Genomic DNA, 13,535 nt, shown 5'->3' on the forward strand with positions numbered 1-13,535 from the left:
GAACCAGTTATAACCCGCTCTGCCAGTCTTGGAGGTCTGTCTGGGGACAGCTGGTGCCACTCAGACAATGTTACAGCGCCATTCGCACATAAGCAAGTCACCTGGTATTTTGAATGTCAAATCTACATTATAGTCTATAAATTAACTGCTGTCAAGGAGACAGATGAGCTCCACATCTATGATACGTGCAACACTGTGAGTCAAGTCATAGCAGAGTTGTATTTTTTCTCAGTGTGTGTCAGAGGCTCAGGGTAGTAAATAGCTGCATTTATATCAGCCACATAACTTTTCAATGGCATTTGTGGGTAGAGGTCACATTTAGTGCCATTATCCACTCTGTTTTTAAGACTGCAGTCCACCATATAAAATCTCCAATGGTGAATTTTAAACACATGGTTGTTACACAAAGGGCAAACATGAAATGCAACCCTGCAGGTAAAAACATGTACAAACTCAAGAAAAAAAACAAGAATACATAAAGAATATAAAACATTAAAGACTAACTCTTTACTAGTATTTGAAACCATTGCTTAATATCTGTGATGTACCCAAGATCACAACATGCTTTAGGATATGATGTAAGCAGATTAATCAAAATGATGTCACCCTGAAATCATGTTTATTTAGTTGTCTAGCAATCCTCCCCCTTGTTAATGGCCCCTAAACTAGATTATTCCCTGAGAAGTGACATGGTTAAACCTTTGTTATATTCATAGATAGTCAAATAACTGGCTCAGAGCATCCTTTCACTGACAATATTTCATGGTGGCGTACCTCACAGATGTTTAGATGTTTATGTGGGAACATTTACAGTGTGTGTCTCAAGCAGGACTCACAAGGAACATGGTGGTTGTCAACATTTTTTTATGATCTAGGGGTGGATGCAGTGTCAGTGGGCATGTGACCACAGTGGGAGGAGCAGGACGAGAGTCCCTCATTTCTAAGCTGAAGTCACTGGATATTGGACCCTAAAATAGATCTACAGAGGGTAAATAGGGATGCTGTCTGCCTTGCCCCACCAGACCACTGTTCTGTGCGGCAACGAACCAACTGTGAGACAATCAACTTCTGATTCGGACTGGAGATATGAACAGCCAGAGAAAAAAAATTATCAGCTAAAACAGAAGGGGATTTGGACTTAGTGAAGTGAAGCAAAGGGTTTAAAAAGTGCTGGTGTTATCTGGGACCAGTGGGAACTGCTTCTGCCAGAAGCTGAACGGATAAAGCGAAGAAAAGACAAAAAGGACACAAAGCAAAGGATACTGCTCTTTCACTGGATTGTTGTGCTCCCTTGGATTTTTGTTCCCTCCTCCTGATCTAAGAGCATCGGAGGAGATATTGCTGCCACCACTGCAAGGATGAAGTACAACTACCATGTACCATTTTCAACTTACACACGCAGTTCACAATACACACCAACATACCACACACCTTCCTATTATAACCCCTCACATTACACACCTACCACATACACATCCACATATGCCTCAGTGTCAAAGTACACCCCAACATATCACGGCACCACAAATTACACCCCATCACGTTTCACATCCAGTTACAAAGCTGCGTCGACATACATCCCTTCGTACGGCAAAGGATCACGGTTCAGTTCAACACATCGCACGCAAGCACAAGAAAACCCTGCACCTGTAATACCTGTGGCACCTGCAAAGAGAACTGTGCACTTCCCCAATGACATCATCTTCCAGGATATTGTTAGACGAGGAGATTTGGAGCAAATTGGTCGCTTCATGAGAGCAAGAAAGGTTCGAGTGGATACACTCTTTCATTCAGGTGAGCGAGATCACCACAGCTTTTGTTTTTTATACCCCGTGGTCATCAGTTCAGCCTGCTTTAATCTTTAAAATGATGTTTGGAAATAGAAGGAGGGAGTAATTTAGTGTAAAATAGATATCCGAGCTGCAAACAGGAAGGCTGATGTTGTTGTGTGTGCAGGTATGGCTGCGTTACATGAGGCAGTGCTGACTGGAAACCTGGAGGTGGTGAAACTGCTGGTGAAATATGGCGCTGATGTCCATCAGAGAGATGAGGACGGCTGGACGCCGCTACACATGGCTTGCAGTGACAGCTACCCAGAGATTGCCAAGTAACATATAACATTTTTTAGAGAATTATTTGTTTTTAACTCTAAATTAGTACATCTTTTTTTCATGTATATATTTTGAAGCAAAAAATGTATTATGTCTAATTTTGACATGGCATTGATCTGTCATTATACAGTTAAAATGGACCAAACAATATTATTAAATGATCCAAAAGCCAAGAAGTTTGTCTAGAATCACTTTGAATTTCGACATGGTTCCTTAGTACAAGGTCACAGAGCTCAAACTGCTTAAACAAAGACAAACATTTTGCCATTAATCTTTAGATTCAGAGATAGTTCCCTGCATCACATATTCATAAATACTGCACTTGAAATTTCTGTTTTGTTGAGAACTGTTTGATTTTGTTTCTCACCCAGGTATCTGCTGGCAATGGGAGCAAGCACGGAAGCAGAGAATGAAAGTGGAGAAAAGCCTGCAGACCTCATTGACCCAGACTGCAAAGAGCTGACCAAGCTGTTTGAAACTGGCAGCATGTGACAAGCACCAAAGGCATCCATAAGAGAACAACCATAAACACAGTGAAAATAGAGAGAATAGCCATCCATAGGGGAGATGGTAAACAACACCAGAGTGGAAAAAAATCTTCTGCTGCAGATTGTACCATCTCCTGAGAGGCTAAATTTGGTTTGTTACATTGACAACTGAAATTCAGATCTCTTTAAAATCATTAGTTTTAGAATACAACCTTAAAGCAATACCCCATCTATCTGTTTCTGGTGATTACTCTATTTTTCTTTATTGTATGTAAGACTTCATTTGGTGAATTTGCATATTTATTATACTTTGTTGTGCCTGTGTTGGTGCTGTAAGGCTAAATATTACTCTGCCACTATCTGACATGTAACACAATGCATGTTGCTGAACCTGAATGTCATATTTACATGTTAAGGTCTGGCTATCCATACATTTCTGGAGAAAATTTGATTTTTATGCCCATAAGCTTTACGGTTTAAATAGCTTACTTGTGCTGATGTTAATCTGACTCTTTTTTTTTTTTTTTACTGTATTTAAATGCATTTTTATGTATTTTAATGTGTGCATATTGTATTTACAATATAGAATTGGGGTTGTGATGACTGCATTTAATATGTTTTTGTAAATCCTCACTGCAGGGCAGAAAGAGGGTCATCTAGATCAATACAAAATACTTCACTGATGGTCAAAAATTCAAACAAATTCACAAAAAAGCACCAAGTTTATGTTATTATCCTCTACTGCTGCAGTTTTTCCCCTAATGTATTATATTATTTCATGTAGTAAAAGTACAAATATCATTGAAAGTCTTACTATTTTCAGTTTAGTTATGAATTTTGTACTTTTTCATAAATAAAGAAACCTTTATAAAATATGACCAAGCCTTGTTGTAGTCTGTTAAAGAGAAAAAAACAAAAAAACAAAAGCAAGGGAGGCAAATCAGTTGTACTGTATTGTAATTATGTGTAATGGTAGTGGTACATAGTCAAAAAACAAAAAAGAAAAAACAAAACTGTGCACACGTGTTTGTTTGTTTTTTATTTATTTATTTATTTATTTATTTATTTATTTATTTATTTATTTTTGTTTGTTTTTTTTGGGATGGGGGGGGGGGGGGGGGGGTCAGTAAATGAATGTGTGGACAATGAGTTATGCAGCATATATTTACCATATTGCAAGTACAAGAGAACGTGATCAGCTGACACCATGGTAGTGTACCATGGTGTCAAAGTGAATATCTCCAACCAATCTTTCTGTTGTATGTTTTATTAAGCATTGTTACGTTGGTTCAGCTATGATCCAACTATGCACGGGACTCCAAGCATATGACCTGAATCAGATTTTACTTCTGATTTTACTTTTGGCTTTACTTCTGAAACTAACAAAGCTGCAAATAGAGTAGCAGCAATGTAAATCTAACTACATTGAAATAAAGTTTTAAATTAAGCGTATTCAGATAACCTAAAATGTGTTGTTATTATTATTATTATTATTATTATTATTATTATTATTATTATTATTATTATTATTATTATTGAATCAGGTTTGGTTTGAAGGCGGTTTATCTTCCGTGTCTCTTCCCGGAAATGATTGGTTGGCATTGGCAACGTTTTAGCCAGATCTGACGGCGTACACGGTCTCTGAATAAAGATAACGACAGGATTAATTTCACAAAGGTATGCGAAAACGTTTAACGCTTATTTCGTGGGTAGTTTAGAAATATCATTAATGCACCTAGCTTTATGTGATAAATGTGCTCTATTAGCTACGTGAATTAAACATTAGCTGATCCATGCTATAACGCTACCATAGGACAATGTAAATCGCCTACTAGCTAGCAACAAAGCTAAAGTTAGCTACCTGAAACGATTGTCAGGAAATCTTTATTTAGCGCGACATCGGAATATAGTTTTATAGCGACGCACATACAGAAAAAGTCAGAAATGGTCTAAAATGCTCTGTTAATGAGAACCGGTTGTTATTGCGGTATTTGACTCTGTTATCTGCTGCTAACAACATTAAAACTACTCAAGCCAAAACGTAAACAAAAGCTTCTCGTTTGGCTAACGTTAAAAAATGTTGCTTTATTCTCATGCTTACCATACCATAGCTCTGAAGAAAATAGCTCACCCTAACACAAATCATTTACTTATATTGTGGCTGATGTTACCGGAAGTCATTTGATCATATAATTTACTGTAAATGATCAGTAACATGACTAGCAAGGAAATGTTAACGCCGGCGACAAACCAGTAATTCGGTAGCTTCTAACAATTTCGCTTGCATTCAAAAGTTGTAGCTAAGATGTATCTGAATGTATGCATAATGCTAAAACGACTTCTTAGATCATGTGGAAATATTAAGTTACCACTGTTGTATGTTGTTAGAATTCAGCTGAGGACTTGTGAACCTTTGCATCCTTCAAAATCTACGCACCACAGAGGAGCGAAGAGCGAGTACAGACTGCTAACAGAATGACCAGGTCTGAAAACAGTTATGGCATTAAGTGCTAATGCAATTATAAATGGACCAAATGTAACGGTGATCATATTTGGTTCCAACACCCAGAACAATGTAATGTTCAATTCTTAGTTAACAATTATTGAAGTACTTTGCATGAACAACTGACTGCCCGCTATACTTACAATTCTCATGTTTACATCTTTGTGAAGCTCATCAGCTCCCAGGATGGTGAATAGCTACAAGAGGACTTCTAGCCCCCGATCCCCAACTAACAGTGGGGAGCTCTTTACTCCAGCCCATGAGGAAAATGTGCGCTTTATACATGATTGTAAGTATTTGGATTAACAATAATGCACTTAAGTTAATGTAAAATGAATGCGATGTTTGCAGTCTTAGTCTTATCAGAGCTACCACTGAACTGTGTTGTCTGAAACCACCTTTGGTCTTAAATTATTCCTGCAAGCGGAAGAGATGTAAAGATGTTGTTTCTAACTGATTATGACTGAATAGTTTATTTTAAAAAAATCCTGTTGATCAAACCCAAGCTTTTTCTGGAAATATTCAGGCTGCCCACTAAAAGCTCTGAAGAAGCACAAACTGAAAAACATTTTAGATTGTTGCATGTCTTGAAGGGGTATCAAGTTTAAATGGACTAAGAACCCATTTGTTTTTCCACAGGTTATGTAGTCACTATAGAGCTGTGTCTTCATATAACTTTGTACATGAGCTCCAACAACAGTTTTGTAGCTTTTTTTTTTCAACTGCATCCAGTCCATTCTGAGCTTTTGTAGATAACTGCAGGATATTGCAACTGTGTATATTTGTGTTTGTTCCACATTGGGGTAGGCTGAGTAGACTCTAAACTTGCTTAGAACCTTTCATTTGGTTTTGTTAGTCAGTGTTATTCTGCCCCATCCATCAGATCCTCGTTGTACATCAGCAAAGAGTTGGTGACGTTCTGAACCAGTTTTCCTGCATAGGAGCGGATTCTTAAGCTTTCAGAACTCAAACAACTGGTTTGAGATTTGGTGCTTACTCCAAATCAACACTAGAACTGAGTCAGTCAAAAAGGGCTAACATGCAGGCCATTAACTGAAGACCATGGTGCAATTCAGGATTCAGATTTTTTGTTAGAGTGAGCAGCTGTCAGTCCACTCATTGTGTGAAACATGCAACTCTTAAAAACTGTAGTGGACAAAATCTCAGATGCAAATACCTGAGTGGGAAATGTTCTTATATTAGTTAACTTTCCTTCTTCACAATGCAAGAGGACACCCAAAACTGTCCCTTATGCTCAAATGTGCTACTTACTTAAGAGTTGTATGTTCGGTCTTTGCAAAACCCAGGGAACCTTCATGTTTTGTTTGTTTATTTGTTTGTTAGTTTTTCATTATAAGAATACCCAAGAATTTCCTTCATGGTAGTCAACCAGCTGTGTTAAAATTTCTAACTTTTTGACTTACCTACTAGTGGGATTAATAGATTTACAAATTAACCAATCAAGCATATCTTTTAACATGTCTAAATACAAATTGTAGTTTTTTTCTGTCACAAATGCAAAATAATCCAGAGTTAAATTAATTTAGAATTCTTTTAATTTATTTGTCAACAATTAATGAATTAATTTGCCATTGCATTTTCTTATCAATCAAAGAAACTTGTACAAGTTCTTAACCTATGGGATTATTTCAGCCAACTTGAACATCATTAGATTCTACATTCCTCAGTCACCCTCTGGTTTACATGATTTAAGTCCTGTCCCTCCTTTCCTTCTAATTGGTTAATTCTAGTTGCTTTTTTATGATTAAGGTCAATTTGGTTGTCTTGGGTTATGTTGAGTCTAAAAGTGAATGTTTTCAGCCAAAAGGAGACACTAGATCTATGCAGAATGCCAGTGAGACATTATATAAAATGCCTGGACAAGTAAACAAACTGCAAACACCTGGATTTAACCAAGCAAATGATCTCTGGTTATTTTAGTAGATCAGGTCAGGGTTCTACAGCATTATGTCCCCAAAAAACTGCTTCAGCTGACCATCTAAAGATTCTGAGTGACCAGGTTTTTCTGTCAGTAGAACTTTTCTTTTCTGATGATTTTCACACTGCTGAACTTTGGCAGATTTTCTCACTGCAGTGCCCCCCTAATGTCCTCTCATTTGGCCTCCATCTTGTGTCCTATCTGTATTCTGATTTCTCTCCAGTCTGTAAAAGTCAGTGCTGGCTTTTGTCTTATCACTTTCTCTCCCCCTTTCTCTCTAATTTTTTTTTTTTTTTTAATTCTCCCTCCTTCCGATAATGTATTCTTCTTTAACCACAGTGCATGTTCAAAACAGTCAGTGTGTTGATATCCAGTTGCTGACATGTCCTGTACAGTGACGCAGCGTCCCGGAAGAAAAAGTTGTGCAGTGGGGTTTCTCAGTCTCGGGACGCTGCTGGGGAACGACAGCTCCAGGAATGTGCATAATGAATGTCAGTGTACCATTAAGAATCTCTGAGATGTGCTGTGGAAGACTTTATGCAATAGTCAGACCCTCCCATCATCAATGCAAGACCTTAAGGAAAATTATTGCAACTTTGGAAAAAGCTTATCAAAACAATTCCACAGCAAATGTTTGCTCTTGTCAAAGTGAAAGGTAATCCAATAAAATATCAGTGTTCATGACATCTTTTTGTTCAGGTAGTATATGTTTTTAAACTCGGGTGGTTTGTGAATACAAAACTGTCTATGGTACAGAAAGCCACTTGTCAGTATGGTAGATAGTCTGCCAAAGACAATGTATTTTCCACCCTGTGATATTCATGAGATGCACAAATGACAAAATAACACTCCATAGCTCTGCTAGAGGTCACATATTAATTGGAGACTCAGATATCATTGTCAGTAAAGTATGTTCGCATACTTGACAGAGAACTGTTTGAATCTTTTTTACCTTTTATTCTTGCTGTACACATTGCCCCTTTTCCAGTCTTTAGGAAATACAATATTACCTACCACCCGTGTGCTCTTTCTTATAACGATTTTCATATTAATACTATTCATGTAATTTTATATGTTTTGTCCCTGTGTTTTTTACCCAGAATTGAAAGCACATTGGGTTAACCACTGTTGTTTTGAATGTGCTTTTACTCTTTCACAGCCTGGATGTGTGTGCTCAGAGACATCAGATCAACACAAAATAGTGAACGTAATGACCGTGGACCACAGGAGTATGTGGAGAAGAACCCAAATCCTAACCTACATTGTAAGTTATAGTGCTAACAGTAATACTTGAGTTCTGTTTTATGTTACCTTAATGGAGTAAGACAGTCATCTACAGACTAGTAACAATGTTTTTCTGTCTGCTTTTGCAGCTTTCACACCAGTGGACCTGAGTGACCTCAAAAAGCGCAACACACAGGACTCCAAGAAATCTTAGTCTTTCCCCATGATGATCCAAATGGCTTTTTTCCACCCATTATCCTGAAGAACTTTTCATTCATCAGCCCTATGTCAGCCGAAAAGTTAGCCCTGTTGGCCAGTCTAACGCAGAATGCAAATCTCATTTCTGTACTCTGGACCATAGCAACCCTTATCTTTTTTTTATTTATTTTTTCTGCTCCTTCTTCAACTGACTAAAAAGAAAAAAACTGGGATTTTCAGGGAGCACAGATTCTCCCTTTTCTTTTTTCATGTTTTTAAGTTCAGTAAATCTACATATTTACTTTCTAATGTGGACGGGACTGATGCAAGTGTTCATCAAAATTTGCTGACATCTGTTGCTGAGACTTCACAGGACATACAAGACTGCAGTCTTAAACACAGTACTGCTACTACTTAAATAACTTTGGAGGAAAATGTGAAAGGGCTGACTTCTATTTTTATTTTGGAAGATAGATCAATAAATTGTAGAAGCAATTGAATGATCATATTGGATACCTTATTAACAGGCAAGGTTTGGAAGCCAAAATACAATGTAGAAAGCCAACATTTTTATTATACATTTTCTTACCCTTGGATGAACTTTATTAAGTAAAGTAAGCAAGTATGCAGCCCTTGGTTAACCCCCTCCCTCTCCTCTAAGCCTTGAAACAAAATCTTGAATAAAAGACTTTTACAGTACTTGTGCTTGTGTGTATCAGATTGCGTTTGATGGAGTTTTTTTTTTTTTTTATCTGAAGGTGTATTATTAATGGTGAGAACAGGCACAGATTGAGACCATTTTACTCTGAAGAATTTTGTAATGCCTACTAACTGAAAAAAAAAAATTGTCATGAAATTTTTTAGAAAATGTTTTGATTTACTGCCATAGAATGCTTGATTGAATCAGCAAATACTAATATTTACATAGAAAACTAGTAATATACTAATAATAGTAGTAACATGGTCCTTTTTAAAACATAACTTTAAACGAGAATAGTTGTAAATTTTGTGTTTTTAGTTCAGTGAGTGAACATGTAAACAAAGAAGAGGGAAGAGTGCAAAATAAGGTATTTGACAGTAGAGGGCATCTGTGTTTGGCACAGTGTATTACGTAATGACGTTGGGATGACGTACTGGATGGAACAATCCAGTTGGTCCATAATCCGTGGCCGTTTGCTCATTGTGTTTTTGTCAGCGGTGCAGAGAACGTTGTGTGAAGGCTAGGGAGAGGGACCACTAAAGTGTAGGGTGTACATTTTTATATTTCTTCGGCAGTTTAGAACTATTGCGGCAGCATAATGACGGATAAAATGGATATGAGTCTAGACGACATTATCAAACAGAGCAGGCAGCAGAGAGGTGGAGGCCGTGGAGGACGAGGTCGAGGCCGCGGAGGCTCAGGCGGCGGCCGTGGAGGAGGCCCTGGGCGTCTTGGTGGCGGCGGCGGAGGATTTGGAGGCCGAGGCGGTGGATCCGGCCCCATGAGGAACCGACAGAACCTGAGCCGCGCTAGAGGCAGACCAACGCCTTACAGCAGGGTATGAGAAAGTTGAGCAGTGAAAGGAAAAACCTTCGGCACAGCTGAAAATTCCTGGTTAACCTCCTTCTATTCTACAGTAGGCTTGCTAGCTAATCCTCTAGCCAGCTTGCTAGTCAAGCAAATAATGTAACGGCTAACCGCTGATTTTCCTTCAGAGGAGATCTCAATAGTTTGCGGTTAAGCATGAATGGAGTTTGTTTGCATAATATGTCCCTTCTCCCACAACCCGTATGTATCCATCACTTTCCAAGAAGAGGCCCTTTGAAGAGAGCGGATACCTTAGCCTTGTTGGCTAACTAGCTAAAGTTGGATCGCGAAGGCCTCATCAGCGCCATTTTGAATCCAGCGCCGTAAATTGAAGCTAGTCTTCATCGATCAAAAACAGCTTCTTCCCCAAGTGTCAGATTGATGTTGGAAGGAGGCCACTTCATCGAAAAATTTCACCCTCAATTGATTTCTCACTACTAATGGGAGCATAGTGTTTCAAGTCCCGGTGCAGAAACCAGGCGGCCTTTTGTTCGGGGAGTGGCTGGCTCTCGAGGCCTATTTGATGGCTTTTCTGCCATTTCGTCTGGTTCTTTTGGATGGATAAATGGACTTCACCTTCCCTGATAGTACTCGTAAAAGGCAATCCTTCGCTCCCTAAGTGTGAATTGAGTGTCCAGATAAACCAAACAAAGCCCCAGTCAAAATGGCGTGGTCTCAAAATGGACGCTCACAGAATCCACGCTCAAATAGAGGGGGTATCTGGCCGCCATCTATATATTTTTACATCCCTTACATCATATGGACACTCTGCTTTCATGAAAGCCCCCCGAGGCTTGACAAAGAACTGTTTGGTGGGCCAGGACAAACGGTGCAACGCTGGAGGCAACGCTGCTTCAGATGGCGACCCACTGTGTACCCGAGGAGCATATCTGGAGGGCCTTGGAGGCGCAGATGGCAAGAGAACAATGGGCACTTATGGTAGTTAGACTGGGACGTTTTTCAGACTTAAGAGTAACATTTTGGGTGGGTTTGGGAATAATGGGTTTAGTTGGTTCAGTTTTGACACTCTAGTCATTGAGTAGATGTTGTATCTGCTAAACTTGATTACTAAAATTAAATCAAGTGTGTGTGTGTATAAAGGTCATATACAAAACATCCCCTTGCTTTTGTAGTTATATATCTTCTGTCTTGTGTATATCCTTCTGTCTGAGCTGATTCACTTGCTTGTAGTGATGGGGTGGGCAGGGAATATTGGGGACCCTCTTGAGGGAGCTGAGCACCCTGGCCTTGTTGGAAGTGGAGCCCCTGCTTGCCCCAACACCCAGCCGTGTGGACTCTGTGATTGACAGAGGCAAGGGGATCCTGAAGTCAGCAGGTGCGTTCTTTTTCCATCTGTTGCAGCCTAAACAGCTTCCAGATAAGTGGCAGCACGACATGTTCGACAACGGCTTCAGCGGCTTCAATGGCGCTGCTGGAGGTAGTAGTGGAGCTGGTGTGGAAACTGGAGGAAAGCTTCTTGTCTCCAATCTGGACTTTGGGGTCTCAGATGCTGACATTCAGGTGACATTGCAGTGTTCAAATTTCATTTTAGTACTTGTTTCTTTGGATGGACACTTACTTTTGCCTCTCTTTAAAGGAACTTTTTGCTGAATTTGGAACTCTGAAGAAAGCTGCAGTTCATTATGACCGATCAGGAAGAAGCCTCGGAACAGCCGATGTCCACTTTGAAAGGAAAGCAGATGCCCTTAAGGCCATGAAACAGTACAATGGCATCCCGCTTGACGGTAAAACCTCAAACCTGCAAAATGCCTGCTTGAATTCTGACTACATAAATTACTTGTTTTATTTACTTTGCTTAATATTACTTCAGATATATTGTTTAGTAAGTTGGTTGGTGTTGCTACTGTTCCACCAAAGTTGAGAGGTTCATGTCGGTTTCTGTAGGGCGGCCTATGAACATACAGCTCGTCACATCACAGATTGACACACAGAGGCGGCCTATGCAGGGGTGAGTAAATGTTGCTTTCTAATGATCAAGAATTGTGGCGTTTTGGATGTAATGAGTCATGACCGCTGTTTTTTTTTTTCAGTTTGAACAGAGGTGGTGGAGGCATGAACAGAAGTCGTGGCTTTGGGGGCATGCCAAGAGGCCAAAGAGGGCGTGGTGCAGGCGGTCCCCGGGGTAGAGGACGGGGTGGCCGTGGCGGTAGCAGTACTAAGCAGCAGCTGTCAGCAGAGGAGCTTGATGCCCAATTAGATGCCTACAATGCCAGGGTACGTACAACTTTCAGGGGGAATCTTGTCTGCTCTTGACCAGTCATCTATTGTCAGACATATAATTTTACTCTTTTTTTTTTTTTCTTTTGTTTCCTCAGATGGACACCAGTTAAGAAATGACGCTCTTCCTAGTCTCGTCCCTTCATGTCTGTACAGAAGGGGGTGGTTGTTACAGATGTGCAGAATATTTTACACTTGGTTGTTTTTTGATGTGATTAAATGTGTTTCAACCTCTTTTAAATTCTCAAGTGTTTTATACCAGTATGGATTTTTTTTTTTCTGATAAATGGTTTTGGCTGTAGGTTGTTGAAGTCCCTCTACCCTGTAGTTACAGAAACTTGTAATAAAAACCTACAGTGCATATTAACCAAAACATCTGTCTCATTCTTGTGTTCATGTCTGAAAGTGCATCTACCAGGTTTGTCATTTTGCTAACACCAGCAGTAAATTGTTGGACTTTATTAACGTGCATTATTTGACTGTATGAAATTTTAGTTTTTAATTTAATCTTGGCTAAAAAGGCCAGTTTTGAGGATGCTTTGTACAGCAATTTCCCCACAGAGGGACAAATAAAGGTTTCTTCTTTTAATTGGTTTTATGGGCTGAAACATAGTTAAAACTGCCAAAGGGCAACCACTAGATGGCGTGCTGAATCAAGATTCATGCCTCAAGTCGATACTTAGACAGCAATCAAGTATACTTAAGTATCTATTCGCTAAAGTGCACTGATGGATTAAATAAAAACTCAGGGCAAACGGGTTTTGTGCCGGAGATGTCTGAGGAAAAAAAAAGCTAAAGCGGAAATGAAAAGAACAAATTGTAAAAGTCAAATTTCCGGACCAGTAAAGGCGGCACTTTCAGCGCTCGTGTGCCGTAGGTTTTTTTTCCGGAAAGATTCAGTGGGTGTAAATTCTGTTAACGAGTACAACTTCCGGTTAGGTTTTCATTATAGAGGCGCCAAGCGTATATGGTTTTCTACTGAGGCAAATTTCACATGTCTTTACTTCTGATTATTACTTTGTTAAATAAGGTTTCACTTTCATACACACACAAAATGCATTTTGCATTTACAGAAGTTCAAAGCACTTGTATAATTATATAATACAGTATACAGTATAATTATACCTTTGCGTTTTAAGTTTTGACTTGTTCATTAACATAAAAGGTAATATACAATGAAATGGTAGATATGACGTACACAATAATGTAATTTAAACTCAAACATTGCTTTTAGGCTTTTTACATGCTTTAAGATTATTATTATAAA

The 13,535-nt window shown here is 39.1% G+C and overlaps 3 protein-coding genes across 5 annotated transcripts; all 3 read left to right on the plus strand.

Moving 5' to 3' along the window:
- Positions 1–964: 964 nt before the first annotated feature.
- Positions 965–3,449, plus strand: LOC121631014 (protein phosphatase 1 regulatory subunit 27). The gene is made up of 3 exons (XM_041971620.1): positions 965–1,794; positions 1,957–2,107; positions 2,483–3,449. The coding sequence occupies exons 1-3, from the start codon at positions 1,359–1,361 to the stop codon at positions 2,601–2,603; spliced, it is 708 nt and encodes a 235-aa protein (XP_041827554.1). The 5' UTR covers positions 965–1,358; the 3' UTR covers positions 2,604–3,449.
- Positions 3,450–4,169: 720 nt separating this feature from the next.
- Positions 4,170–9,162, plus strand: mcrip1 (MAPK regulated corepressor interacting protein 1). Of its 2 annotated transcripts, XM_041975699.1 has the most exons (5): positions 4,170–4,276; positions 4,988–5,082; positions 5,273–5,391; positions 8,201–8,305; positions 8,415–9,162. In XM_041975699.1, the coding sequence occupies exons 2-5, from the start codon at positions 5,075–5,077 to the stop codon at positions 8,477–8,479; spliced, it is 297 nt and encodes a 98-aa protein (XP_041831633.1). In that variant the 5' UTR covers positions 4,170–4,276; positions 4,988–5,074; the 3' UTR covers positions 8,480–9,162. The 2 variants fall into 2 exon arrangements, with proteins under 2 accessions (XP_041831633.1, XP_041831642.1); XM_041975708.1 differs by lacking the exon at positions 4,988–5,082 and having other exon boundaries at positions 4,193–4,276.
- A 469-nt stretch (positions 9,163–9,631) lies between these two features.
- On the plus strand, positions 9,632–12,641 carry alyref (Aly/REF export factor). 2 transcript variants are annotated; one of them, XM_041970275.1, is made up of 6 exons: positions 9,632–10,001; positions 11,393–11,551; positions 11,628–11,775; positions 11,936–11,999; positions 12,082–12,265; positions 12,367–12,641. In XM_041970275.1, exons 1-6 carry the CDS (start codon positions 9,762–9,764, stop codon positions 12,379–12,381), a joined length of 810 nt encoding a protein of 269 aa, XP_041826209.1. In that variant the 5' UTR covers positions 9,632–9,761; the 3' UTR covers positions 12,382–12,641. The 2 variants fall into 2 exon arrangements, with proteins under 2 accessions (XP_041826209.1, XP_041826217.1); XM_041970283.1 differs by having other exon boundaries at positions 9,859–10,969.
- Positions 12,642–13,535: the final 894 nt, after the last annotated feature.

The sequence above is a fragment of the Melanotaenia boesemani genome, chromosome 2, assembly GCF_017639745.1.
Source record: "Melanotaenia boesemani isolate fMelBoe1 chromosome 2, fMelBoe1.pri, whole genome shotgun sequence".
Classification (NCBI taxonomy): Eukaryota; Metazoa; Chordata; class Actinopteri; order Atheriniformes; family Melanotaeniidae; genus Melanotaenia; species Melanotaenia boesemani.